This window comes from Fistularia commersonii, chromosome 22 (genome assembly GCF_037954325.1).
Source record: "Fistularia commersonii isolate RoL2024-O1a breed Wild chromosome 22, RoL_Fcom_v1.0, whole genome shotgun sequence".
Classification (NCBI taxonomy): domain Eukaryota; kingdom Metazoa; phylum Chordata; class Actinopteri; order Syngnathiformes; family Fistulariidae; genus Fistularia; species Fistularia commersonii.
The window spans coordinates 7,841,583-7,868,403 of NC_141305.1; the positions used below are offsets into that span (position 1 = coordinate 7,841,583).

General features: G+C 42.8%; 1 protein-coding gene across 1 annotated transcript in view; it reads left to right on the forward strand.

Annotated features, from left to right (window-relative positions):
• Positions 1-26,821, forward strand: part of adamts3 (ADAM metallopeptidase with thrombospondin type 1 motif, 3) — an 87,341-nt gene that overhangs the window by 34,637 nt on the left and 25,883 nt on the right. Inside the window, 6 exon segments of the mRNA XM_086169746.1 lie at positions 10,200-10,390; positions 16,967-17,050; positions 18,628-18,784; positions 23,897-24,002; positions 25,133-25,276; positions 26,204-26,336. Coding sequence (XP_086025872.1) covers positions 10,200-10,390; positions 16,967-17,050; positions 18,628-18,784; positions 23,897-24,002; positions 25,133-25,276; positions 26,204-26,336 — 815 coding nt within the window.

Below are 26,821 nucleotides of genomic sequence, written 5' to 3' on the forward strand. Positions count from 1 at the left end.
TAGATAATGATAGGATGATAAAGATTTCACATGTATATCACTGTTATATCACATCTTGATGTTTGAGTGCTATATTGCATAGTGTCACGTAATGACCTATGTTACACGAGGGAGGAAGGATCTCTTAAAATAAATAAAGTATTTGGAAAAATGAAAGAAAAATAAAACTACCACAAACTCTACATAGTACCTACAAAAAAAAAAAAGAAATCAAAGTAAGCGATCATTTTTCTTGACACAACATGCAAATGGAAAAATACGTCAGAGGTAAAACGCTGATGTGGAAGAAGCATTTTTAAAACATTTTACAATCATATATTCAAATCTGTGATTACTGAGTCTCTGCCTGTATTAATCTAATATAAAATGTAAATAAAAAAAACTATCAAAATAAGTAAATATCCATATATACTATATATATGTACATATCCAAATATAATATATGTATACATATATATATTTAGTATACCTGTTTTTCTAGATGTAAATTGATGATTGATTTCCCCTTGTGCCCAAGCAATAAATAGTACAAATTATTAAAACGCTGTGTTTATTAGGATTTGATTAAAAAGAAAAACTGGAAGCCTGCTCAGGTGTGTGCCGGTTAGCACTGAAACCAAACAGGAAGTGAGACGCTTCAGCGCCGTCTCGGGGGGCATTCGACGGCCCGCAGGGGTTTGGGGGGAGGTGGGGGCGTGGACCGCTTTCGCCATTCACTTTGGTGACATTGGCTTGTTTGTCCGTCGTGGAGAAAGAGAGCAACTCAGCTGCCAAAAAAAAAAAAAAAAAAAAAAAGAGGAAGCAGGTCAGCGAAGAGGCTTGAAAGGAAACACAGTGAGCGTTTCTTCCCAGAGAGGCTGTTTCGCACCCGCCCATGAATGAGGCCTAAGTTTTTGCTGCGTGTTGTAAGCGGCCGACCCCAACAAGGCCCGCCGTTGTCCGGGGGCCCCATCCCTCACTTGTGCTCTGCCCGGGGGCCGGGGCCGAAAAGCGTGGACACCGACCATTTTAGCTCAATGGAGGCGACGGTGGAGAAGTGGTGTCTGCAGGGGGGAGGCGTTTGTTTGTTTACATCGGCGGCCATTGAATGCAAACACAATGTTTTGGAAGATAACCCAAGTTATGTTGCTGGTCCTCAGGGGTCGGGGAGGCTGTATTCCCCCTGTTTCCCCTGGGAGAGAGAAGAGTGGGTTAGTCCGCTAGCATTAGTCTGCTAGCATTCCCCCCGCTAGCGTATGTTGCTGCCGCTAGCCCCCTCCCTCCTGCGCTAGGTGGCTCGTAAAGTGGCCTCCAAGTGATCTCATGTTTTTGTGTATGAGGTCATGCCACTAGTTTCGCTAACGCTACATTTGCTAACAGGCATTGTAAGGCAGCTCGCATCTACTTCCTGGTTTGTTTCTGTTAGCATTCATACGGCGCACTCTCCGTCGTCTTGGGGTGCCATGCTTTCCTTTCCCTCCCCCAGGTTTACATTTTAAGAGATCTCATTATTTCACCTTTTTTTTTTTTTTTTTTGCACAGAAAGCGTTTAATTTCTTACAAGAAGCGGCGCTTTCTTGTAGTGTACCAACACAAGGCCCAGCGGGCGGCACTGGCGTCAGCTAAATTTGTTAGCAGAATCACACACACACACACACACAAACCTGCATGGCGCCTCCTTTGCACGCGCCGTTTGAAAATCCTTCGGTTTGCGCCAGCCCTCCCCCCTCCCACCAACGATTACGTGGCTGTCGTCGTCGTCGCTTTCCGCGCTCATTCTCAGCTCTGCCGAGGCGCATCGAGAAGAGAGAGTAAAAAGAGAAATAAATACTCCTCGTAAACTTCCGACGTAATTATCCGAGGTTTTATGTGCTAAGAAAAAAAATTTAAAATAGAAAAAAACCCTGACGTGACGAGAAATAAATTGCGAGCTGTAAATTCAGCGTGGGGTCGCAAAACCCCGCGTTTCAGCCTTGTTGCAAGATTCAGATTTACAGTGATGCCAGTAAATAGACCGTTTCGACGGCGTCGCCTCCGAGGCGCGTATGGCCATTAAGGGGCGATAACACACCGAACCCCTGCAAGGAACTAGATTTGGTCTTCTCCAAGTGGACAACATCTAAACTACAGCGCTCAATTGGCAGAAAATGAATAAGTCTCAAGATGTTTTTTGTGCGTGACAGCTTTTTTTTTCTTTTTTTTATTATTATTCTCCCCGAATTGGTACAGCTGTTCAGGTCAATTTGCTCGTTTCTATGCTAATTGCCGTTTTGTTTTTGTTAGTTTTCCTCACATCATAAGTTCTCTAAGTAATTATCTTCTGCATTTAAATATCAGTTTTTGCTAGTGGGTGCGTGTGCTTCCGATAGCACAGTTACTGCCTCGTGCAGCCATGAGTGTGTGGAGACCATTTATATCACCAAGGAGAACAAAAAAATAATAAAAATAGTTTGGTAAGACACTGTGAGGATAACAGGACGTTGGGGGGAATTCAAAAACACAGCAATGGTCAAACCTACCTGCTCTCAAGCAAAGTTTAGAGTCACTGTGCTAAGAAAGTGCTAATGTCCAAGCTGTTCATGATTGATTGATTGATTAATTGTTTGATTGATTGATTGATTAATAGGCCATTGATTTCATTGGGACCTCTGGGTCTTCCTGGGGTCCTGTTCTGGTTCACATGACATCCAACATGCTCAAGAGTTGGGTTGCATGTCGAGTGATATTACCTCCAAAATTCCTTCTGATGGCTCCAGTCAGGGTTAGGCTAAGGAGTGTAGCAGCATTCAAAAATTGGTTCACCATGATCAATGGTGGAACCTGTGGAGAAGGTGTCCTCCAGAGCGAACAGAAGGATCAAGAGAGCGGTTCCATTCGGCGGCTTGTTTTCATCTGGAACTCCCCTGGCGGTCTATCACCTTTTCCTGTGAAGGTCTCCATGGTGAGATGCAACAGAAAACAAAGAAAGATGGGGAAAAGGGATGAGGAAAAAGAAGGAGATGCGGTGGTGGTGGTGTGGGAGATGGATGCTTTATGTTGGTCGTTTTTTTTAAGTCTGTGAGAAGCTGTCAGGAACAGCTCAGCCGCTGAAGATAAAAGATAAAGGCGGATTAACGCCGCTACTTGCGTTTCACTTGCCTTCCTCAGAAATCAGGGGGAAAGGAATGCTATAATGGCAGGGGTTGGGGAGTTCGGGGGGTGATAATAAGAGCGCTCGGTCATAAATACTTGATTTAATTTGTAATTTGTGGCAGAAGGTTCTCCGCTTGCCTCGGAGAACCGCAGTCAAATCCAACATAACAAGGATAGGGTGTTCTTTGTTCTAGAGATAGCGAGAGAACGTTAGCATCTTTATCTTTGTGACCTCTGCCTTCTGCCTCCTGTCTTTTGATCATTATAATTGTTTCTAGGCCATACAGCATCACTGGTCTCACTACTGTCTTTTACAGCTTTCCTTTCATTCTGGCTGATATTCTTCTATCGCATAGTATCCCTGACACTTTTCTCTACCCATTCCAGCCTGCTTGAACCCGTCTCTTCACCTCTTTTCCATATTCTCCTCTGCTCTGGACTGTTGACCCCAAGTACCTAAAATCCTCCAACTTCTTAATCTCCACTCTCTGTAGCCTCACCATTCCACCTGAGTTCCTCTCATTCACACACATCTTCTCTGTCATATACTCTGTTATGCTATGCCTTATCTTCATTCCTCTCCTTTCCAGAGCATACCTCACCTCTCTAGATTTTCCTCAACCTGTTTTCTGCTCTCACTCCACATCACAATGTCATCTACAAACATCATGGTCCATGGAGATTTCTATCTAACCTCATCTGTCACCCTGTCCATCACCATTGCGAACAAGAAGGGGCTCAGAGCTGATCCCTGATGGAGTTCTACCCCCAGCTTGTACTTTTCTGTTATCCCTACAGCACATCTCATCACTGTCTCACAGATAGCATACATGTCCTGCACCAAACTAACATACTTCTCTCCCACTCCAGACTTCCTCATACAATACCACAGTTCCTCTCTTGGCACCCTGTCATATGGGTCTACAAAAATGCAATGCAGCTCCCTCTGGCCTTCTCTGTACTTCTCTATTAGCATTGTCAAAGCAAATACTGCACCTGTTGTACTCTTTCTAGGCATGAAGCCATACTGCTGTTCACAAATGCTGACATCTGCTCCCAGTCTAGTTTCCACTACTCTTTTCCATAACTTTCCATAACTTCATTGTATCGGATCATCAACTTTATCCTTCTATAGTTGCTGCAATTCTACATATCCCCCTTATACTTAAAAATGGGCACCATTCTAGTCAGAAAATCTACCACTGCCTCTCCTAGACACTTCCACACCTCCACAAGTATATCATCAGGACCAACTGCCTTTCCACTCTTCATCCTCTTCAATGCCTTCCTTACTTCTCCTTTACTAATCTCTGCTACTTTGTGGTCTACAATCATCACCTTTTCTACCCTTGCTTCTTTTTCATTTTCCACATTCATCAGCTCTTCAAAGTACTCTTTCCATCTTTCCATTACTCTTCTAGCAACTGTCAATACATTTCCCACTCTACTTTTAGAGCGGACCTGTTGTACATCCTTTCCATCTGTATCTCTGTGTTTCGCCAACCTGTATAGATCATTCTCTCCCTCCGTACTGTCCAACTGAGCATACAAGTCACGCCCTTTTTTTTGCCTTTGCTACCTCTATCTTTACATTATGCTGTTACTCCCTTTACTCCTGTCTGTTCCCTTCAGTCCCCTCAGTGTCCCACTTCTTCTTTGCTAACCGCTTTCTCTGTATATACTCCTGGGCAGGGCTTAAATGCTACAGGCCTTTATTTATTTGTTTTTATTAAAGAAATGCAGCTGGAGCCACTCCTGTCTCCAAAAAATGGAGATGCAGCTGATCTCTTTCAAACAGAGAGAACTTTAATAACAATAAATCAAGAGGGATTTCCAGCTCTTTTTTTTTTTTTTTTTTTATTTAATCACATTATTGTGCTTCTGCAAAAAAAAAAACAACAAAAGCGTTTGTTTCCACGAGGTTTGATTAAAAGCTGGTGAGTTTGTGGCGTTTGTGTGCGCAGCACCTGCAAGCCGGCGGCTGGGGCCTCACCAGGTCGCAGACGGTTCACGTTTGCTTCCGCGATGTTCAAAAAAAACAAAAAAAAAAAAGCAAATGGAAGTCTTGGCCTGAATCCTGGGGTGTTTGGATCACAAGCAGGCGACGACGAGTTCGGGCTTGGACGCCGTGGCTGCAGCACTCAGGCCCATGTTGGACGGAGTTCTCACAGAAATATGAGGCCCAAATGTTTACCGGGTCTCTGAGCGGCTGGCGGCTGAGGGGAGAACATTTATCCGATAACTTTTTAGCTGGGTTAGGGTTAGTATTGGTTTTGTCATTTTGATATTGTTCTCATTATAATTAGTATTAATAATAATTATTATTAATTATAAGTAATTATTTTCAATGGTGTTATTATAATAGTCACCATCATCATCATCATTATTTTTATTATCGCTATTGATTTTATTTTTATTTTATTGTTATTGTATACAGCAGTACAACAGCTGGGGAACGGAGTAGTTCCCGAAACAAGTTTAACTAACTAGTCGCAAGCAGGCTGCTAACTGCTAGAGATCTGTCAATCATGCTGCATCTTTTTTGTGAATGCCCCAGCTGAACCTACTTGAATATGGGATCCTTGGCATAGAAAATCACTTTCCTAGGCTATCCAGAGTATGGAATCAGTTTGAACGGGGAAGAAAACTTTGATTTGGGCGGTAATGAAAGGATTCATCCATTTTCCATCGTATCTTATGGGAACTTTTGTTTTGGATTATGAACGTTTTGGTCTAAAAACAACCTTCAGGAAAGATTTATATTTGAAAACAGAGACACTGCTGTGTAATAATAACAATAACATTATTAATGATAACAATAATAATGATAATGTCCTTTGGGTTAAATTAAAACTTCAGCAGATGTGACACCAACATCATCTTCTTTTGTGAGAAAGTCACTCAATTCGAGAAAAGCAAGAAATGTCCTGGTAATCTGTCTAAATAAATAGAGTATATATTGATCCTCGAAAGAGATTGAAAAATGAAAAAAAAATGAATAAAATAAAATTTTATTAAAAAAAAGCCACAATAATCTGGTGTTAAAAGAATATATATTTCCAAAATTAGCTTGAAAGATCGCACCCATCATCGCAGCCGTCATCGCCCGCAATCATCAACGCAAACAAACAATCGGGCGAGGGATTTTTCAAGAACCCCGCACGATGTAAGATTTCAAAAAGATAAACAAAGACAGGACTCGCACTTTTCGGAGTTCGGAAAAGTCGAAGGCAGAAAGGGCTCCAAAGATACCGAATGTAAAGTTGCTTTGCAAACAATTGTGTCCTTGGAACCGAGACAAAAACAAACGTTGTTGTTCCGCGCAATGTCCTCATGAGCCTGGAAGTAGCACATCAGAAAAGAAAAAAAGAGGAAGAAGCTGCTGTTCGGACTCTCAGGTGTGGAAAAACGCCCACGATATGTCATCCCGGCAACCCAACCCAGATTTTGCACGAGTGTGTGTGTGTGTGTGTTAATGGCGTCACAGCAGAACACGGTAGATTTCCACTCGGGGGCCGATGGCGAGCTGCCTGTCGCCCACCGCCGTCCCATTTTTAGCTTGCGGCCATCTGGGCCGGCCCACCGTTGCCACCTTGCTGCACATTTGCCACGTGTGGGCGGGGAGGGCGGGGTGAGGGTGGAGGCGGCGGAGGGGGGGGGGCTGCCGCTGCACGCCGGGGCTCCCCCGGGGCCCGGCGTGCAGCGGGCCGGCAGAGGCGGAGGGTCGCCGCCGGCCGAAGAGCACACTGGCGTTTCTTGAGGAGAGCGCCGCTGCCGAGGGAGAGTCCTGTGCGTTTGAAGTCGGCTGTTTACTCGGGTTTGGGGGGAGGAAGACGAGGGTCGGGGAGGAGACGGTGGAGGACGAGGGGAGGGGGCTGGCCGGCCGCACAAGAATGCCTGTGTCATGACGGGAGCGGCGCGGAGGTGGAATGCGCTCCACAATCCCAACACTGTCGGAGCCGGGCCGCCGCCGAGGTGGCAGCCATTCCTGCCTATTTATTTTAGCTCCCTGCGGGCTGAACGCCGGCCCTGTCTGCGGCCCCGGGCGGCCCTGGAAAAACCAAAGACGTGGCCCCCGGCTTTATTTATGGCCTCGGCATCGCAGTATCTTCAACCAGCGAGGAGGAGGAGGAGGAGGAGGCGGGGGGTTAACCATTGATGTCGGGGAAGTTTTTTTTTTTTTTTTGCCTGTCCTCGCACAGAAGCCCCCTTTTCTCCCGGCGCTGTTTTGTTTTCCTTACGGACGAATCGGCTCTTTACTACGTTATTCCGCGACCCGTGAACTTTGAAGGATCCTCCGGGGTTTAGTGTTTGTCTTGTCAATTGAAAAAAAGGAATCTGAAAATTAGCTTGCAGTTTGAGGGAAGATATTAGCATCCGTCTGTGCTTCTTGAAATTTGGGACTAGCGAGTCTGTGAATGTCTTTACCGAAGGATTCAGACATCGGTCATCGGTCTAAGTTATTACATGGCTCGTGAACTTCGATGGAACTTAGATCCTCCCACTTTGTGTTCATCTTGTCAAGCGATTAATGAATCGGTCGCTAATCGATTGATTAGAATCTGAGAATTGACAGAAGCTGGAGGAGGAATCTGCAGAAAATGTTGTCCAAAATGATCTGAAATTTGCTAAAACATTACCTTGTGAAAAACAGGAATTCACTTGGGAACTTGTCAAAATCGATCGAATAGAATGTAGTTTATCGATCCCCCCAAAAAGTTGTAAAAATAAATTGATAAATACATAAAATGATATTAAAAAAAAACAAAAAAAACAGACCACTTTGAGTTATTGAGTTATTTGTTATTATATAAATCATGGTGTAAAAAGAAAAAGAAAATCTTCCAAAAATTAGCTTGAATATTGGGGGAAAATGTTAGCATCTATCTGCCAGCTGGATTGTCTCTGAAATTTAGAACTGGCAAGTCTGAGATTGTCTCTTCCGAAGAATACGGACTGTCATCGGTCATGATCGTGAATGCGAACGATCAATCGAGCGAGGAATTCTCCAAAAACCCTGCACGATGTTAGAGTCAAGACAGAACAGATGAGCGATAAATTTCAGGCGACAGTCACAGGACTCTCAAGCTAGTTGTTCTCCTGAAAGCTAACATACAAGGAAAATAAACAAAATCACAACGTATAGCCTTTGTCGCTCTTTTTGTAAAAATAAAGAGGAGGCTCAGATGACTAAAAAGATAAATAAAAACACGAGTGAACACGAGCGGCAGCGGTCAAGCGGTTCACTTGCAAGGAGGAACCGGCGGAGTGTCACAACTTCCTGTTGAGGTCATCTGAACGTGGGGAAAAACAGACTCTCACACACACACACACACACTCACACACACACCTCCAGAATTACTGAAGCGGCCCCATCTTTTGCCAAGGAGAGAAAAAAAAAAAAATCATGAAAGAAACCAAGCGCCACGCGACCGGCACACTTCCTCCATGGAGCGTTTTCCAAAATAAAAGCGCGTGATGTGTATGCATAGCTTGTGAGGGGCCGTCACGCGGGGCCCCCGCTCAGACTTGGGCGGCGGCGGCGGTGGCGGCGTTTGACTCGTGACTGTGTATGAGTTGCAGTCGCCCCCTGGTGGTTAACGGATGAAGCGTGGCGGAATTGCAATTTTGAAATGTTGACATATCGGGCAGGGATGGGGGGGATTTGTCAGTATTTCTTAAAAAAAAAAAAAAAGGTAAATTTCCCCTCTGTCGCGTTCCGGTTGAAAGGGGAGAGAAGAAGCGTGTTTGAGCGCGTGCGTAACGGGGCAAGATGGCCGCCCCCGCATCTGGACAGGTCCATGTGAGTCGGTGTGTGCTGTTTATCAACTCTAGTTTGTTTTTGTTTGTTTTGTTTTTTTTCTTTGAAAAGGGGCGGCGTGAACCGCTGCAGCGCTCAAGGGCGGCGCTGTCTCGCCGGCAGACGGGCGGCGTTTTTTTGGGGGAGAAGCGAGGGAGGGGGGGGGGTTATGGACATTACCAAATGGAAGATGACGACCTCCGTCCCGCCGTGTTTACTCTTTGCTTTGAGCATTTGAGAACTGAGTTTTTTTTTGTTTTTTTTTGAACACAGATGCGCGGTGGAGCCGAGAGGGTCTGGTAAACACGCACACATGCACTTACACATGACTTCTGTTATTTAAACCTAAAAAAAAAAAAAGAAAAAAAAAAAAAAAACAGCAGTGGAACCCAGGTCAATGGAGTCAGAGCCAGGCACTTAACCACTGCAGTGATCCAGAGTACTGCGACCCCACGCGCACACACACACACACACACACACACACACACACTCACTCACAAACAAATACTACACTGGTGTGTGAGTTTATTCTGCATTCCACAACAGACTGGTGACAGATCAACAACCTGCATGTTGTGATGGACGTGTTGCTGTGTCCCAGCGTGCATCCCCAGGCTGCGGCTGACAGGCCCGGCCATCGGGGGGCGCCAGAGAACCCCCAAAACGTTGAAACACGAACGTTACCCTGGTGATGCTCATACACGCGAGGATACGTTCAACTTTTTTCTGCAGTCAGAACTTTTTGCAGCTATTAGTACTTTTCCAGGAAGTAGAATTCCGGAACCAGATTTCAGCCGCTACTCCAAGGCAGGGTCTTTCATGTGGGTGATGGGTGTAAGCCACGTTTATTAGCGGGTACTTCTTGCAAAACGCCATGTAAAAACACATCGAAAAAGTTGTTTTCTCGCTACAAAACAGGACCGAGCTGGAAAGAAACGGCGTGATGAAAGAGTTACTAGCTCAAGGGTTTACATGGCTCCGCGGAGTTAGCAAACAGTTAGCTCCCGTTCAGATGACGTAACATGGTAGATTCACCGCATTGCATCACAAACTATCTTGCTAGCAGGAGCGTCTTGCAGCAGTTCCCCGATAGATCTACTGCACGTTCCGTCTGTCCTCAGTCATCGCCATGTTAACGCCCGCCTTGCTTATATATCATTAACTGTACTATTATGTTTTTTTTTTGTTCTCGCATTGAATTGATCTGAAGCAGAGAATAGCCAGGATGTAGCTTGTAGCTGAAATAAGTACTACATCTTTTCTTTTTCTGTCTATTTACTTTTTGCAGAACCTGACCTGGCTGTCCTCGGGGGACTGGACTCCGTAGCCCGGCAGGTCAACGAAACAGCGCGGAGGCGGCGCCGTGACGCCGGGGATGACGACTACAACATCGAAATCCTGCTGGGCGTGGATGACTCGGTGGTTCGTTTCCACGGGAAGGAGCATGTGCAGAACTACCTCCTTACACTCATGAATATTGTAAGTCGCCCAGCGCCATTGGCTTCTGTTAGCTTCCGTTAGCGGTTTTGATCGTCGGATGTTGTCTTTTGATTGGCTGTTTCACCGGAATCAGATATTTTTGGCGCCGACTGAAGGTCGCTGGTCAGCTTTCCTGTTGTTCAAACAAGCATTTGTTCTTCAGTGGTGGAGGTTGATGGCATTATGGCGTGGCGTGGCGTGGCGTGGCATGGCGTGGCGTGTCAGGGGTGAAGCATCCAGTTTGGGTCAGTCAGAAGCTCTCTGACTTTATGTGTGTGTGTGTGTGTGTGCGCGCGTGTGTGTGTGTGTGTGTTTCATCTCCGTGACGGCCCAGTCCAGATTATCCTGACGTCCCATCCGGCATCAGGGGGGATTGACTCCGCCCCCTTCAGCCATGTGATCTGGATCAGCATAGTGGTATCGCTAAACTGGCTACTGGCTAAAGAGTCTGAATGAAGATTACACACACGCACACACACACACGCACACACACGCTCTCACTGTTGCGAATTCACCCACCAAAGCGCTGAGTCACATCCTGACAATCTGGGATTACATGGAATTAGCTAATTGGTCAATTGCGTGCAACAGCATGGCTCATTTGTCAGATTTCCCGAAAAAGAACTGTTAAAAAGTCGCAATGCTCATTCGGGTTGCCATGGTGATGTCATGACTCAACAGCAGGATTCATCGCGGGCTTATTCCTAATCGGCGGAGGCCCAATTTGAGATTGTAACTGTTAGAAAGAGTTTGGAAAAGTCATTGGGATTGAAGATCACCTGCGGGAAAAAAACGCCAGAAGCGATGCTGCGTTTCCGCGGAAACCCCGCAGGGCAGGGATGTAATCGCATTGATCCCATTTCCCACCACAGCAGTTGGATTTACACGGTGAGAGCAAACAAAAACTGCAATACCGCAGAGTCCCTCTGATATGACACCCCCCCTAAGGGTTCCCGACAGGGGGGGGGAACCACCGCACTGTACCATCTTTTGAAGTTTCCTTTCCCTAATATGGCTGGACTTTTCCTTTTTTTTTTTTTTTAAACATCTTATTCTTAAGGATTCAGGAAGTTCAAATAATGGTCTGACGCAGCGGCCGGTAATGTTATGACCCAGCGTTTCATAGCAACCTTTTTTTTTTTTTCGAATACTCAGATCACATCAGGGTACGTCAGCTGAATACAAATGTGCTCGCAGCAGGGTGTCTGTCTCTGTGTGTGTGTGTGTGTGTGTGTGTGTTGGATTTCGTCATGCAGCTGGAGTGAATCCACACCATTCACCGTGCACGCCACTTATCCAGAACCTTGGGTTGGCTGATGCGGGGCTTGTGGTTGTTAAGGGCAAGAGGCGGGGCTTAATCAGGACGCTCACAGTCACCTGTCAATCACAGGGTTGGGGGTTTGGGAGGTTTCACCGAGAAAAAAACTGGAGGGGGGGAGCAACTTGTACCGATTAGAGGTGATTTACATCGATGGATTGAGATTTTCCATCACACATTCTGCTGCGTTATCCAGAATTTAAGATAACGCCCGTTTCACAGTTATTACACAGGTATTACAGTGTAGTTACATGGTTAAAGTCACATGGTATGGTGGAATGATCTTTTCTGGTTCTAATAGATGAAGATTATGGGACAAACACTGCGTCGCTCCCTCCCCTGTTTGCCTAAGTGTCGCCTCCAATCTGCTACTCCGGGCCCTTCTTCAAGGTTTCTTCCTCTTTTCTCTCTCGTCGCCTCCCCACACCATCCTCCCCTTCCTCTCTGTCATCTCCACTCCTCTTCATCGTCCTTTCTCCAGTCCCTTCATACTCCTCCCGTTTCTCCCGTCGTCTCCTCTTACCTTATCTTCTGTTTTTCCCCTTTTTCACGACTCCGAACCTCCTCGAAAACGTCTTTTCGCATCTCCATCCCCTACCATCTTCATCGTCTCTCCTCCGCCCTGTCGTCCCCTCTTTTCGTTTCCTCCTCCCCAGCTTGTCTTCTTTCATTCCCCTTTGTAGTCCTTCTCTCCCGTCTCTCTCTCTTCTCCTCCCATTCCCTCTAATCCTTTCTTTTATGTCACCCGCATCATCTTTCTCTATTTTTTTTCTTCTCTCACCTCTCCCTTTTGTTCTTCCTTGCCGTAACGTCTCATCTTCCTCCTCCCTCCCTCTTCAATCCTCCCGTCTGCCTCCGTTCTCCTCTATCTTGCTCCTAAGATTCATCCCTTCCTTCTTCCCTCCATCCTCCTGGAAGTCGACCTGATAGGACGATTTAATGAACTTGTCTGGAAGTATGTGCGCAGGCAATTGTGTGTGTGTCTCTCTCCGACACACACACACGCAAGTATGCATGCCTCAGCTCGGAGAGAGCTTCCACAAATCAGCCACTGTAAACACATTATGCAGAAACGCTTTGCTTTTAAAAGGTGTGCAATAAAGATAATTAACAATAGCCAATCGCCCAATCGATAATATTTCCATACAAGTTAATTGGTAACTTGTAAAAATAATATATTATTATTATTATTATTAGTAGTAGTAATAATAATAATAATAATATCATGATAATAATAACTATTAATGTTTTTTTTATGAGTAATTGTCATAGACTTAATTATTAGTATTACTATTATTACTATATTTTGTTACTGATATTATAATTATTATGATAATGATAATAATGATTATTATTATTATCATTATTATTTTGGTAATACTTATTATTGTTAGGGTTGGGAGGTGGGACCCACATGCAGACGCAGGACTCCACACCAAACAGATAGGGGTTGAATGCTGTTCAATTGCAGGGGAGGTAACAGGTTACCCAAACAAGTAGAGGCAAGAACAGGCGAGGGGACACTGGGCAGACCAGGCAGGAGATGCTAGCATACACTGACGAGGGAAGTAGCCCTGATAGGGACGGTCGGCTAGGCGGAAGGTGTTTGCATACACCTAAGGGAGAATGAACCCCAGTTGGGGCCGGGTGGCTCGGCGGAAGGTACTAGCTTTCACAGACGAGGAAGTAGCCTGGTCAGAGATGGGCAGCTAGGCGGAAGATGCTAGCATACAACGATGAGGAAGTAGCCCGGTCAGGACGGGCGGCTAGGGGGAAGGCGCTATCATACACCTAAGGGAACGTGGACTCCGGTTGGGAACGAATGGCTAGGCCGAAGGTGTTAGCAGACACCCACAAGGGAAGAACCCCTGTTGGGGACAGGCAGCTAGGTAGAAGGTACTAGCATTCACCGATGGAGTAGCCTGGTTGGGAGACGGGCAGCTAGGCAGAAGACACTAGCATACACTGATGTGGACTTAGCCTTGTCAAGATGGGCGGCTACACGTAAGACGCTACCATACAATGGTGAGGAAGAAGCCTACTCGGGACAGCAGTTAGGCAGAAGGCACTAGTAAGTATGGGTCACAGGCGGCCAGGAGGCTGAACCCACCACTGACAATTATTATCATAACTATTATTATTATCATCATAAATTGGTATTATTACCATAAGTACTATGGATTTTACAAGGTAACTTCATCTTGTCAAGTCAGAATCTTTTTAGCAGCCAAGGGATAAGTAAAAAATGCTATGGTGTGTGTGTGTGTGTGTGTGTGTGTGTGTGTGTGTGTGTGTGCGTGTGTGTGTGCTCTCAGGTCCCGCAAGATTAAATGTCATCAGGTGTTTTCTCCTGTGGTTCTTCCCAATCATTGTGGACTAACCCTTTAATGTTCTCTTGGTCCATTTGCGTCCTATTTTAAGAGCTCAGCTGCCACCATGGTGCGTGGCCCTGTTTATTTATGTGGTTTGAAAATAAATATATATAGAAAATATATATAAGTAAATAAAATCAAAGGTTAAGTAAAATTTCATAGCGTAATCTGGAGGTCTGGAAATTATTTTTAGAATCGTTTGGATTCCGCCGAAATAGATGTGTCAATATAGCTTGAGAAAATATTGAAGTTTCAAGGATTCAAAAGAAAATATGGTAAAAATAAATAGGGCCTAAATGGGATAAAAATTGAATATATAAAAGGTTTTTTTTCCATAAAATATTCAAGATTCAAAGTGTTTATGAGAATAAACACTTTGAAAAAAACAAATTATTGTCTTTCTACCGCACACACATGGTTCCACATGTTTTGCTCCAGGAGGAGGACTTCTACACCTCTGACCTCTGACCTCTGACCTCTGACCTCCGGTAACCGAGAACTCCCGAAAACCCTGGGAGATCAGCGGTTCCTAAAAATACTCCAACCAGCGTGTGCGACCTTCCCTCCCGCCGTTCTCACACTCGGTCTGAACTTGAGCAGGAAGTCTTCACCTCGTCTGGACGATGCTGGCGTGTGATTGGCTGATCGGCTGCATGTGTTAGCGGACGGTTGAACGGGCGTCTCCCCTTCTTATTCTCCATTGTTATTATTCTTGTATTTTATCATTATATTTAATTTTATAATATCATTATATTATTTTTGAAACAGGATTAAAAAAGAGTTTCAGGCTGTTTATAAACCCCTCTTTGAACGTATGGAGTCTAAATTCTGATGTAATCAACATTTTCCTGCCCTAAATGTCACTGAAAGCTGCCAATGGTCTATAAAGCAATTTATTGGTAAAATGCATGCATTGATGTATCTATACATATGCATATATATTCATATTTGTAATATATATATATATATATATATATATATATATATATAGTTTTCCTCTACAGCTAGTCACCTGACTAAGTTGTATTCATTTGTAAAATTGCCAAATCGTCAATCAACTTTTAAATTTCACATTAGTAGGCAAAAGCACAGAAGCCCTGTGAAATTAAAATCCATAAGTTCCATGCAATGGAAAAAAGAAATTGACATGATAAAATGAAAAAGGAAAATAAAAAGAAGAAAATAAACTAATGAAGGACCAGAAAAGAATTTCATGTTGAAGCAGTTTGGGGTTTTGGAACTATCAATAAATACTTTTCAGAATCTCCTGATGCACGTATTGATCGATGTGATCGGTTTCTTGAGACCTCCGTCTTTGTTTATTTATTTCCCCGTCGTCCCGGCGACTGTTTGCGCACCCATCAGTCAAAGTGAAACACAACCCTCCTCTAACAATCGCAAAAAAGTCAAATGAAACCTTCAGCCTCTTTCTCTCTCTCTCCCTCTCCTCCCCCTTTCTTTTTTCTCTCTTTTTTTGTCCTAGATGCCTTCATGCCGTATGTTTTTCCGCTCGAGCACAAATGGATCCCTTTCAAATATTCGGTCTTCCAAAGAAAATACTTTAAAATTATATCTTTTTTTGCCCGCGGGGTGCACGACAGCCCCCTGGTGGTGACACGAGGCGCTGCAGCTTGGAATACCTCCTCCAGGGCTTTTCCCTTCTGGGGTCATCACATCTAACCCGATTCTCTGTGTCCTCTTCTCTCGTACCAACTAGCTGCATATCCTCTTTCATTTCATCCATAAATCTTCTCTTTGGTCTTCCTATCCCCCCCATGCCTAGCTGTTCCAACCCCCATATCCTTCTACCAATATATTCACTAAACCTCTTCTGTATTTGGCCGAACCATCTTAGTCTGGGTTTATTTCCAAAACATCTACCTTGTGCTGTCCCTCTGATAGACTCCCTCCTTATCCTATCCATCACTCCTATCTGCTTGAATCTGTTTCTACATTTATTTTCCACAATCCATTGCTCTGGACTGTTGATCCAAAGCAGTGAGAATCATCCACCTTCTTTATTGCCACTCCCTGTAGCCTCATCGTCCCACAAATATATTTTATCTTGCTGTGGCTATCCCTTATTCCTCTCCTTTCCAGCACATACCTACACCTCTCTGCATTTCTGTCAACCTGTTCCCAGCTCTCACTACAGATCACATCTGCAAACATCGTGGTCCATGAAGATTCCTGTCTAACCTCATCTGTCAACGCGTCCATCACCACTGCGAACAACAAGGGGCTCAGAGCTGATCCCTGATGGAGTCCCACCCTCATCTTGAACCTCTCTGTTACCCCTACAGAACACCTCACCACTGTCTCACAACTGGCATACATGTCCTGCACCAGTCTAACATACTTCTTTGCCACTCCAGACTTCCTCATAGAATACCAGAGTTCCTCTCCCGACACCCTGTTGTATGCTTTTTCTAGGTTTACAAAAGTGCAATGCCGCTCCCTCGGGTCTTGTCTTTGCTTTTCTATTAACGTTCTCAAAGCAAATACTGCATCTGCAGTACTCTTTCTAGCTCTTTCTAGGCATGAAGCCACACTGCTGCTCGCAAATGCTGACCTCTGCTCTCAGTCTAGTTTCCACTACTCTTTTCCATAACCATATTGCTCATGTTTTGTATGATTTGTTGTTTTTTTAGCCTTTTGGAGACTTCAATTCATGTTATTTATTTATTTTCCTATTTCTATATTTTCCGTACAGTGATGAAGATTCATCACGTACAAAAAGCAGAGATACCGACATTAAAACATGCACCCACGCATTCAGATTTGTCAAGAGATATGTCGTCATTATGGAGATGGTAGCATGTGGACCGCCTAGATTTAAATCCTGCCCTGGTTTTTCGATCGACTCTCTCCACCTCTGTGTTCCAGGTGAACGAGATCTACCATGACGAGTCGCTGGGTGTGCACATCAACGTGGTCCTGGTCAGGATGATCATGCTGGGCTACGCCAAGGTGAACCCCCTCCCCCTGGTCTGAACCATTCACGGCTGTGGACAATACACTGAGCATTATGGGATCATTTTAATTTTACAATCGAAATAAAAAATGACCTCCTCATCACTGTGTAGACCCGATAGCTAACGCTAAAACAATTAGCACGCAATGCAATACCTGTCTAGTCGACTCACTAACATGCAGTCGACGCACCTTGCATTTGACAGTGGGAATAACTTGCAAAGACTGTGGGGCGCATTGTATTAGCGCCCCCTGTGGAGAAAAACTGCATTAAAATACTAATTAATGCAAACAATGCAGGGGAGGAAAGAATTGACTCGCCTTTGCCACATTTTCAAAAGCCTTAAAAAATATTTACCCTTAGGCGCTCCGCATTGTCAATGAACGGGTCTATTTTCGGTAAAACAAAACAGCCAGTTTAGTCGAATTTTATTCATCTCATCATCTCGCTTGGTTCCCTTGGAAACTCTGTTTGGTTTTCTTAGCAAGCGAAGTTCATCTGCCTGCTTCCTCCACTTCCATACGATCGATTAATTGATGTTGTATTCTTTCGTGGCTGATCTATTCCAATACCCGACTGCGTGACTGATCATCTTTAGTTTGCGTGTCTCTAAGCATGTCTCTTAACAGTTGCCCTTTTCGGGAGTTCTCATACACATAGATGAACAGTAGTATTATGTTGAAGCATACTATGTACTGGCATTACTAAAAGTGGCGGAGGTAAGCGTGCTACGTACTGTTCTCTGATTGGTTTATCATTGTGGGCAATAGCGGACACCTGAAGTTAGTGTGAGGTTGGGATAACGTTGTATTTCGGCACTACATAATTAGTTATCTAACGTTGTTTGACGTTGCATATTCAGCGTATTCACTTTAATACAACGGCCCCATGTCAGTTGGAACGATCTTAAGATCGATCAAGAGGGGCGGCTTCGTCGCTTACTAAAGTAGCACTAAAACATTTCGCAAGATGTTTTGTGTGCAGTGTACCACATAAAATTGATTCGATGTCGGTAAGCACAACAGGAACTCATACATAAGGCGCACCGGATTACAAAGCGCATGGCCAATTTATTGGAAAATTTAACGATTTTAATTGTGCCTTATGGAGCGGAAAAAAACGCACAATAAACATTTTTTTTTTTTTTTGTAACCCACTTCCCTTCCTGGGCTTCAGTACTTCTGTATCTAGCTGTGTAGTAAGTCAGTAATAAAGATGTTATAACAGAGACAGGCGTTTTTAGGGGCATGTCAGTCTTGAATTTTTTTTTTTCTCCTGTGTATGAATCGCAGTATCTAAGACACACACACACACACACACACACACACACACACACACACACACACACACACACACAAACACGCACACACAAGCAGAACACTATTAAATTCATACCCCTCGCAGTGAATAGTGCCATTGAACAAAGACCTGGTTGGTAATCAGTTCATAAAGAGTAAAGAGGTGAGGCAGGTCAACCTCATATTGTTTGATAATACATTGTCATGGAAACGTGATACTGTTTTTAATAGTATCCCTATGTGTTTACAATCCTCTCTCTTTCGCCCTGGGTCAGTCCATCAGCCTCATCGAGCGCGGGAACCCGTCGCGAAGCCTGGAGAACGTGTGCCGCTGGGCCTTTGTGCAGCAGAAAGGCGACCCTGATCACGCCGAGCACCACGACCACGCCATTTTCCTCACCCGCCAAGGTTTCGGCCCCACAGGGATGCAGGGTAAGCCGACATCCCCCCCCACCCCCACCCCACCACCCCACGCGTGTTGTGAATGATTTCACCCAGAAAGCCAGTCAAAATAACAATAAATGCAAATGCTTTAAAAAAGTAAAGTCTCATAAAATGCCAGATATCGTTTAGCTTATCTAAGAATTGAATTTATCCAGAGGATGAGGCTAACTCCTGAGTGTCACCAAACCCTGCCTCCTTTTAGGAAGCTCCTTTCTCATTGTCATTCATCTGGGGAGCGGCCCATCCTTTTGTCGTATCTTGCAGCCAAAAACTAGCCGTCACTTTTAAACTGTCTTGGAACTTTAATTCATGGCGCAATTTTATTTTATTTTATTTTAATATATTTGATTTTATTTATTCTATATTATTCTACATAATTTTATAGAACTTTAATTGATTATTTAATTTTAATTTTTTTTTTTTTTTTTCAGGATTTTATCAGTGCTGAAGCAAGCACTGCATTGTAAAAAGTATTACTTTGAAGCTGACGTGTAATGCAGATACAGACTTTTAGTACGGCTAAACATCTATAAGCCAGCGCGCACATGTGTGTGTGTGTGTGTGTGTGTGTGTGTGTGTGTGTGTGACGGTTTGCTGCTCATGGAGCTTATTGTTTGGTAAAGTAGCAGGTGGCATAAATACTGGGATGAATCTATTATCTGGGCCAGCGGCCTCTGGAGGCAGCAGTTGCAGGTTGCACGCTGTTCACCAAACAAAGGTGCTCGATACACGCAGCGTTCGGTCAGAAGCTCGGTGAGACCCGTGATGGGAATCACGGCGCTCTTGTCTGTTTCCTTTCCTGTCTTTCTTCTTCTTCTTCACCGCTCAGAAGGAGCCCCTGCTGGAACAGTAACCTTTTCAGGGCTGACAAAACACAATGCCGGTGCCGGTGTGTGTGAAATTTGTGTGTGTGTGTGTGCGCGCGTGTATGTATGTGTTTGTGTTGAGCCGCATTTTGTAATAATGGTGCGTTTTGTAATAAATCTCCAAAATGTAATAACTTTTTCATTTCATTTTGTAATAAAGACGCATTTTGTAATAAACTGCCCCAACGCATTTTGTAATAAATTTTGCCGCGTTATGTAATGAGTTATTACATATTGAGAAGATTATTACAAAATGCACTTGCAACTTTTTTATTCTCTAGGAAATGTAATAACATGGTGCATTATGTAATAACAATTCTAAAGCAAAGTTTATTTTTTTGTTAATTGTATTTTATTTTACTTTAAAGTATTTGTAAAAGCTAGGCCTATCATTAGTATCACTGTATTAGCCTTGTAGCAGTACTTAGCAATTACTATTGGTACACTATTGAAAGGTTGCATTAACAGAGAATATTCTATAAATTCCATGTTAATACATTTCCTAGAGAATAAAAAAGTTGTAAGTGCATTTAGCAATAATCTTCTGCATTACAAAATGCAGCTTTATTACAAAATGAAATGAAAAAGTTATTACATTTTGGACGTTTATCACAAAATGCACTGTTATTACAAAATGCGGCTCAACAGTGTGTGTGTGTGTGTGTGTGTGTGTGTGTGTGTGTGTGTGTGTGTGTGTGTGTGTGTGTAGGTGTGGGTGAGAGGGTAAATGGCTGCAGGTCTCTAAGTGTGGACCCCATGATTGACAGCTGCCCCTGTGATTGACAAGATTAAACCCCGCCTCCTGGCCCAGTGTCAGCTGGGATTGGCTAGGGAATTGATAGATAGATAGATAGATAGATAGATAGATAGATAGATAGATTAGCATTTAGCAAATTATATTTTGTTTATTTTTTTTATTCTTACTTTTACCAATTTGTCATCTTTATTGTTTTAATTTTTTCATTCTGTCTTTTAAATATGTATTTTGTGTTTTTGTCCGTACAGAGTCGAGTTAGGTGCCTTAAATAAATTTTATCATTATTATAATCATTATTGGGAATAATTACAAAAATGTACGATGTCCATGTATTATTACATGGACCGGAACAAACAATCAAATACACATATACTCACAAAGGAACACATACACACATGCACACAAAGACATGCACACACACAAATATTTATATTTATAATTAGAATTGGATAGATAGATAGATAGATAGATAGATAGATAGATAGATAGATAGATAGATAGATAGATAGATAGATGCATTGATTGATTCATGTCCTCTGCACTTTCAATCTGTCACTGTCTGTATCCAGGCAACCACAAATGTACAAGTCAGTGTGACAAAGGCGTTAAGTTAAATGTGGTCTTCTACTCCAGTCAAAAATCCTCCATTCATTCAAGTCTTTTATTTAACTCTTTAAATGCCACGTGAAACCTGTACCGTGCTTCCCCGCTGCATTTATTCCATCGTCCCTGGCCAATCCGCTCTTCCATCTCCATGACGACCACTGCATCATCTGAACCATTTGAGCTTTAAGTAAGACCAAGGCCATATGGTAAATACCACTGGCAGATGCGCTCGACAAAAATTCAGTTATTTGTATAACTTACTGCTGCAGGTGTGCGGGCAGGAAGTGCACTTGGGTCAATCCTTTCAAAATAAAACACAATTTCCGGCTGGAGGAACTGACTTTTTTATTTTTTTATCTGCACTTATTGATGTTGAGGGAACACATTAGGAAGTATAAAGAAAACAAAATGGATTTGAATGCTAATTATTAATGTTATCTCGGTCAGGGGTGCTGGCAGCCCTGCTCTGCTGGGCGCCTCCTTCCTAACATATTCATGTTTTACCAAGAATCTTGTCAAACACACACACCCAAACATATTTACATTTCCTTGCCAGTCGACTCCAGCTCATTACATAGACATATATTCAGCTGGTAACCCAACGGCATGGTAATAAACTGTGTATTACACTGTTATTCAATAGTTTTTTTGAAAAAGTAAAAAATAAAATAAAATTTGCTCATCAACTTTGAGAAGGACATGCTTGAAAGCATCACTCACACTTTTTTCTTTTTCATTCATTTCTTTTTTTTTCTGCCGATTGCCTCGGCAGAAAAAAAGGGATAACATAATTGATCAATTAATATAATTGATTTGGCCTACTTACAATGAAAAAATAATGTTTTTCATGAGCTGTGTTGTATGTTGTGTGTCAGGGTGAGGGTTCTCAGCTCTGGAAATATTGAAACAAATTTTGTTCACATCAAAACATTCACATTTTGTACTATGAGATGTGTGCTGTAACACAAGCAGTTTTTTATTCGCATTTCTATTACTCATAACCTAGTAACAACACAAATGAAAATAAATGACACTTGAATAAGCAGAAATTTGATTGGGGACTTAAATTACGCCTTATTTTTCCCATCTGTCCTTCTCACATCTCCAATGGTGATAGGCCTGCCTGCTTCTTGCCGCTACAGCGGGTCCAAATGCGCCATTTCAAGACGATTTCTAGATGCTGTTTTGATATGATTCGTTAAACTATAGCCTCTTTCATAATCTGCACTGAATGCTTGAAATGTAGCACAAATATCCACATGCTGTGAGATCTCCTTTAGCTCCTCACATTTAAGCGCCGCAGCCACCATATCTGAGAATGTGCCGATTGAACCTTATCTTTTCGTCACTATGTACTTGAATTCAGCATATTCACTGTTAACGGCTTCCACTGAATGACCTCTTACTTCTTTGCTAATGTTAAATGTCTGTTGATCCATTCCGACGGCATTCAAATGACTTTTCTGTTGAATGCGACGCTCGAGGTAGTCTAACTTCCATTCAGTCCACAATTTCTGAAAACTTACTCGCTTTTTTAGCTTCGCGGCACGTCGTGCAGAGCAGCTCTTTCTCGCTCGAAAAAGAAAAAAATCTCACACAGTTTCACCCCTTGTTCTTGTGTTTGCACATACTCCGACAGACATTCCAGCTTAAAAGAACCACATTTCTTTTTTTACTTTGGCTTGGTGAGTCGATGTGTCATTGCTTTTTTTTATTTTGCCAGAATAAGGGATTGACAGCATTTACCTGTCTTTACTCCACCGCACTGTAAGCTAAATGCTAACCAGCTAAACAGCACCATGTATACATACGGCACTGTTAATGGCTGTTTTTGTTTGGCTGTTTTGGTTATTGTTTTGCTGTAGTTAATTTATGTCTTATTTATTTACAGTTCAGCTTGGATTTTATTTCATGCACTACATAGATTTGCTGTGCACGCAGAACGCTGGAGCAGTGCGGCTTACAGGGAACATTGGCAGAGATTGTTAAAAGAAGGCAGATTGTACTTACTTGTTTAATTAAAATGAAATTAATGAATATTTAACAGTAGTTTGCACTCTGGAAACTGGAAGTTTGGCACTGCAACATAACTTTTTTACATTTCTTGTTAATATTCAGAGTTGTGCCTGCGACTGGTGTTCCAAAAGACTCGCTGTTTTCCACAGTGGAAAGCTGAGGAAAACAAATCAGGAACAATAAAAATAAATCTGCTCAATTTTAAGGCAGCAGCAGGAATCTCTGGGGAAGATGTTCCAGGTGACAGGAAGGATGTTTCTGGCAAAGAATGAGGGAAAGAAAGAAAATATAGAAAAAAAATATATACATATACATATATGTAGATGAGTGAAACCCTGTGATGCAAATGTCCTATAAATCTAATTGTTCATTTCATATATATGTGTGTGTGTGTGTGTGTGTGTGTGTGTGTGTGTGTGTGTGTGCATACATTTATAAAGATAGATAGATAGATAGATAGATAGATAGATAGATAGAGCATTCATTTGATATATTATTATTATTACTTAATTTTGATTTATTTTAATCTAGATAAATTTGAATAAAAAAGAACAGAGTTTTATGACATTTAAGACATGCAGGTTTGTCCTTTATTTCCTCTTTTGTTTGATCCCGAAGTGTAGTAACATGCATACTTTTGCACTGACCAAATCAAATGTAAATTGGCCGGAATTCTCAGCGTGCACATCACTCATGGAGGTCTAAAAAAAAAAAAAAATTAATTCAACAATTTTAGCACCCGGATGATTAGAATATTGACAAGGATCGTCTAATCTTATTTTGAACTGATGAAGAACCTTTAAAGTTGTGCTGATCTTCCTCCTCCACTTCCTTCTCCCTCCCGATGTTTTCCAGGTTACGCGCCCGTGACGGGAATGTGCCACCCTGTCCGGAGCTGCACCCTCAACCACGAAGACGGCTTCTCCTCGGCCTTTGTCGTCGCCCACGAGACCGGACACGTGTGGGTTTCCTGTCCTCGTTACCGTCGTCTCCGCCGAGTTCTCGCCCCCTCACCCCCCTTTCCCGTTCCGCGCAAACCCGACGGGTTCTCGTAAATCCGGACCGCTAAGCTCAGCAGCCGCCGGGTCTGACAAGATCTAATCATCGACATTGGTTGCAGTTGTCTTTGAAATTACATGTCCATTAACAGTTACTCATCGACTTCCCGGTGATGTTATTTGTGTCTATCTTGACTTGCTCCGCTCCAAATCTCTGCTCGTTCCCGCCGTGCCGCATATTGGAAAAACGTCAGCCCCGATACCCGACATCCTCGAAGAGTGCCGGAATCGCAGCTTGTAACTGAAGCTAGTTTAGTTGTTATAGAAACTGAAAATGTAAATAGGATTAGAGGATCGTTCTAAACTGTAAAATTTAAGGTTTTTTGGGCGTTTGCACCAGATAATGAGGTATAAAGTATGAAAAAGAAGTAGCCATCACTCAAAGATCTACTCAGGGTTGGTGTTAAATGACCCTCCTCTAGCTGCCCGTGTCCTGGATCAAATGAATCTGATCCTCTCTGGTGGAGGGGGGGGGGGGGGGGGGTAAATAAACCTATTAACCATGGTTTATGATCATGTTGCTTGCAACCAGGGGCAGGCCTTCACCTGAATACTTAACAATTTAATTTCCATTGTTATCTGATGGAAAAAAAAATTGAAATTTCCTTCCACACTGATCAGGTCAGGATCTTTCTTCATTCATCCTTTCATTAATTTGTTATCTTATACCCGCCTGTCAATCACAGCAAAATCATTATCTCCAATGCTTGTCCTCAGACTAGGGTAACCGGGGGAACCAATCCCCAAGTGTACCTGGGTTGAGGGGCGGGGCTTAAAATTGACCAGGAAACCCGTCAATCACAGGGACGCACCTGAAAGATGACAAGGTGTTTCAAGGCCGGGTGGGGAACACACAGCGTATCCTGGCTCGACCCCTTCCCTCCTGCTGCCGAACGTGCCTTGATGGCTAAAAAGAAGCCCACGGGAAGCTTCTTATCAGAAACCTGAACCGATCGGGGTTCTTTTTAATTATGATTTTTTTTTTTTTTCCACCCCCATCCCTTCTTTTAACCCCTGCCCGTCCCACAAGCAGCCTTGGCATGGAGCACGACGGCCAGGGGAACCGCTGCGGCGACGAGACGGCGATGGGAAGCGTGATGGCGCCGCTGGTTCAGGCGGCCTTTCACCGCTACCACTGGTCCATGTGCAGCGGGCAGGAGCTGAAGAGATACATCCAGTCAGTGGACTCTCATACTTTAAGGGCCAGTCGTACTCTGCTCATTATCATATCATGCTACTATTTGTCAGTTGTTTCAGGAAAAAAAGCAAGTTTTTTTTTTTTACTTTTAAATCCTTTACAATGTGATTATATTAATTATTATTATTGTTATCTTCATTATTATTTATTACTATTATTACATCATTGCCATCATTATAATAAGTAGTAGTGTTATCATGATTGTTTTGTTGTTTTTGTCGTTGTTTTCATTATTATTATATATTTTATATATATATATATATATATATAATTTCATTATTATTTTTTGTTGTCGTAGCAGTATTATTATTATTATTGATGTTGTTTTTATTATTATTTATAATATCATATTTCACATTATGGTTGTTATTATCATATTATTGACATATCATTATTATATATATATATAATCATATTATTATTGTTATTGTCACCTTATTATCATAGTTATCAATATGGTCATCATATTTTGTAACAAAATTATTGACATTATTATTATCATAATGATTTTTATTTTATCATCAATCATTAGTATATTATATAAATGTATAATATATCATTTTTTTATATTCCTATTTCATTTTATTATAATGCCTCTTTTTATAATATCGTTGTATTTTACACATTCAAAGGAACGAGTGAATTTAGGCAACGTGTAATTTTTCCAGGAAAAACAAAGAAACAAACTCACAAGTATTAAAGTTTTACAAATCGATCAGCCGACCAGCAGGTACGAGAAGCAGCAGTTGCGAAGTCTAACGAGAAAAGGAAGAGACGGCAAATTGGGAAATAGTCCCCCAAAAAATTGGTTAAAAAGTCATTTGAACACATCAACCGGATGATTTCCCGTGATGAAATGATAGCGTGAAATGTTCTTGTTTTCTAACCCCACGACCTGCTCGCTAGCACGTACGACTGTCTCCTTGACGACCCCTTCAAACACGACTGGCCGCAGCTGCCCGAGCTGCCCGGCATCAACTACTCCATGGACGAACAGTGCCGCTTCGACTTCGGCGTGGGATACAAGATCTGCACCTCGGTGAGCATGAACCTCGCTTCTCATGAAAACACGTTGTAAAACCATGTTAATTTCATTTAAATGGAAAGCAAAGAAAGCAGCCGTTAGTCGCCGTGATGACCTCCTGTGTTTTGGGATGGTCTTGACAGGAAATGTGATTTTTCCAAGTTTGCGCCCATTTGCTAATTTCATGCCCTGACACCCGGCACTAACTGAATCACATCTAGCAATTTGCCACCACCGAGGATGCGCCTGCTCTGCATGTGTGTATGTGTATGAATGTGTGTGTGTGTGTGTGTGTGTGTGTGTGTGTCCAACGGTTGGATAGACAGTCAGGTCGTCCTTGTTACGTAATTAACAAACAAGACCGCAGGGAAGTTTGCCTATGAATTCGAGTTCAGTAAATCCAGATTGGGATTAAAACCACAGCTGGAGCACCTTGCAGATCTGCAGTTGCTATGGAAACCATCAGAATCCACCATTGGTATGATTAATATGATTTGACT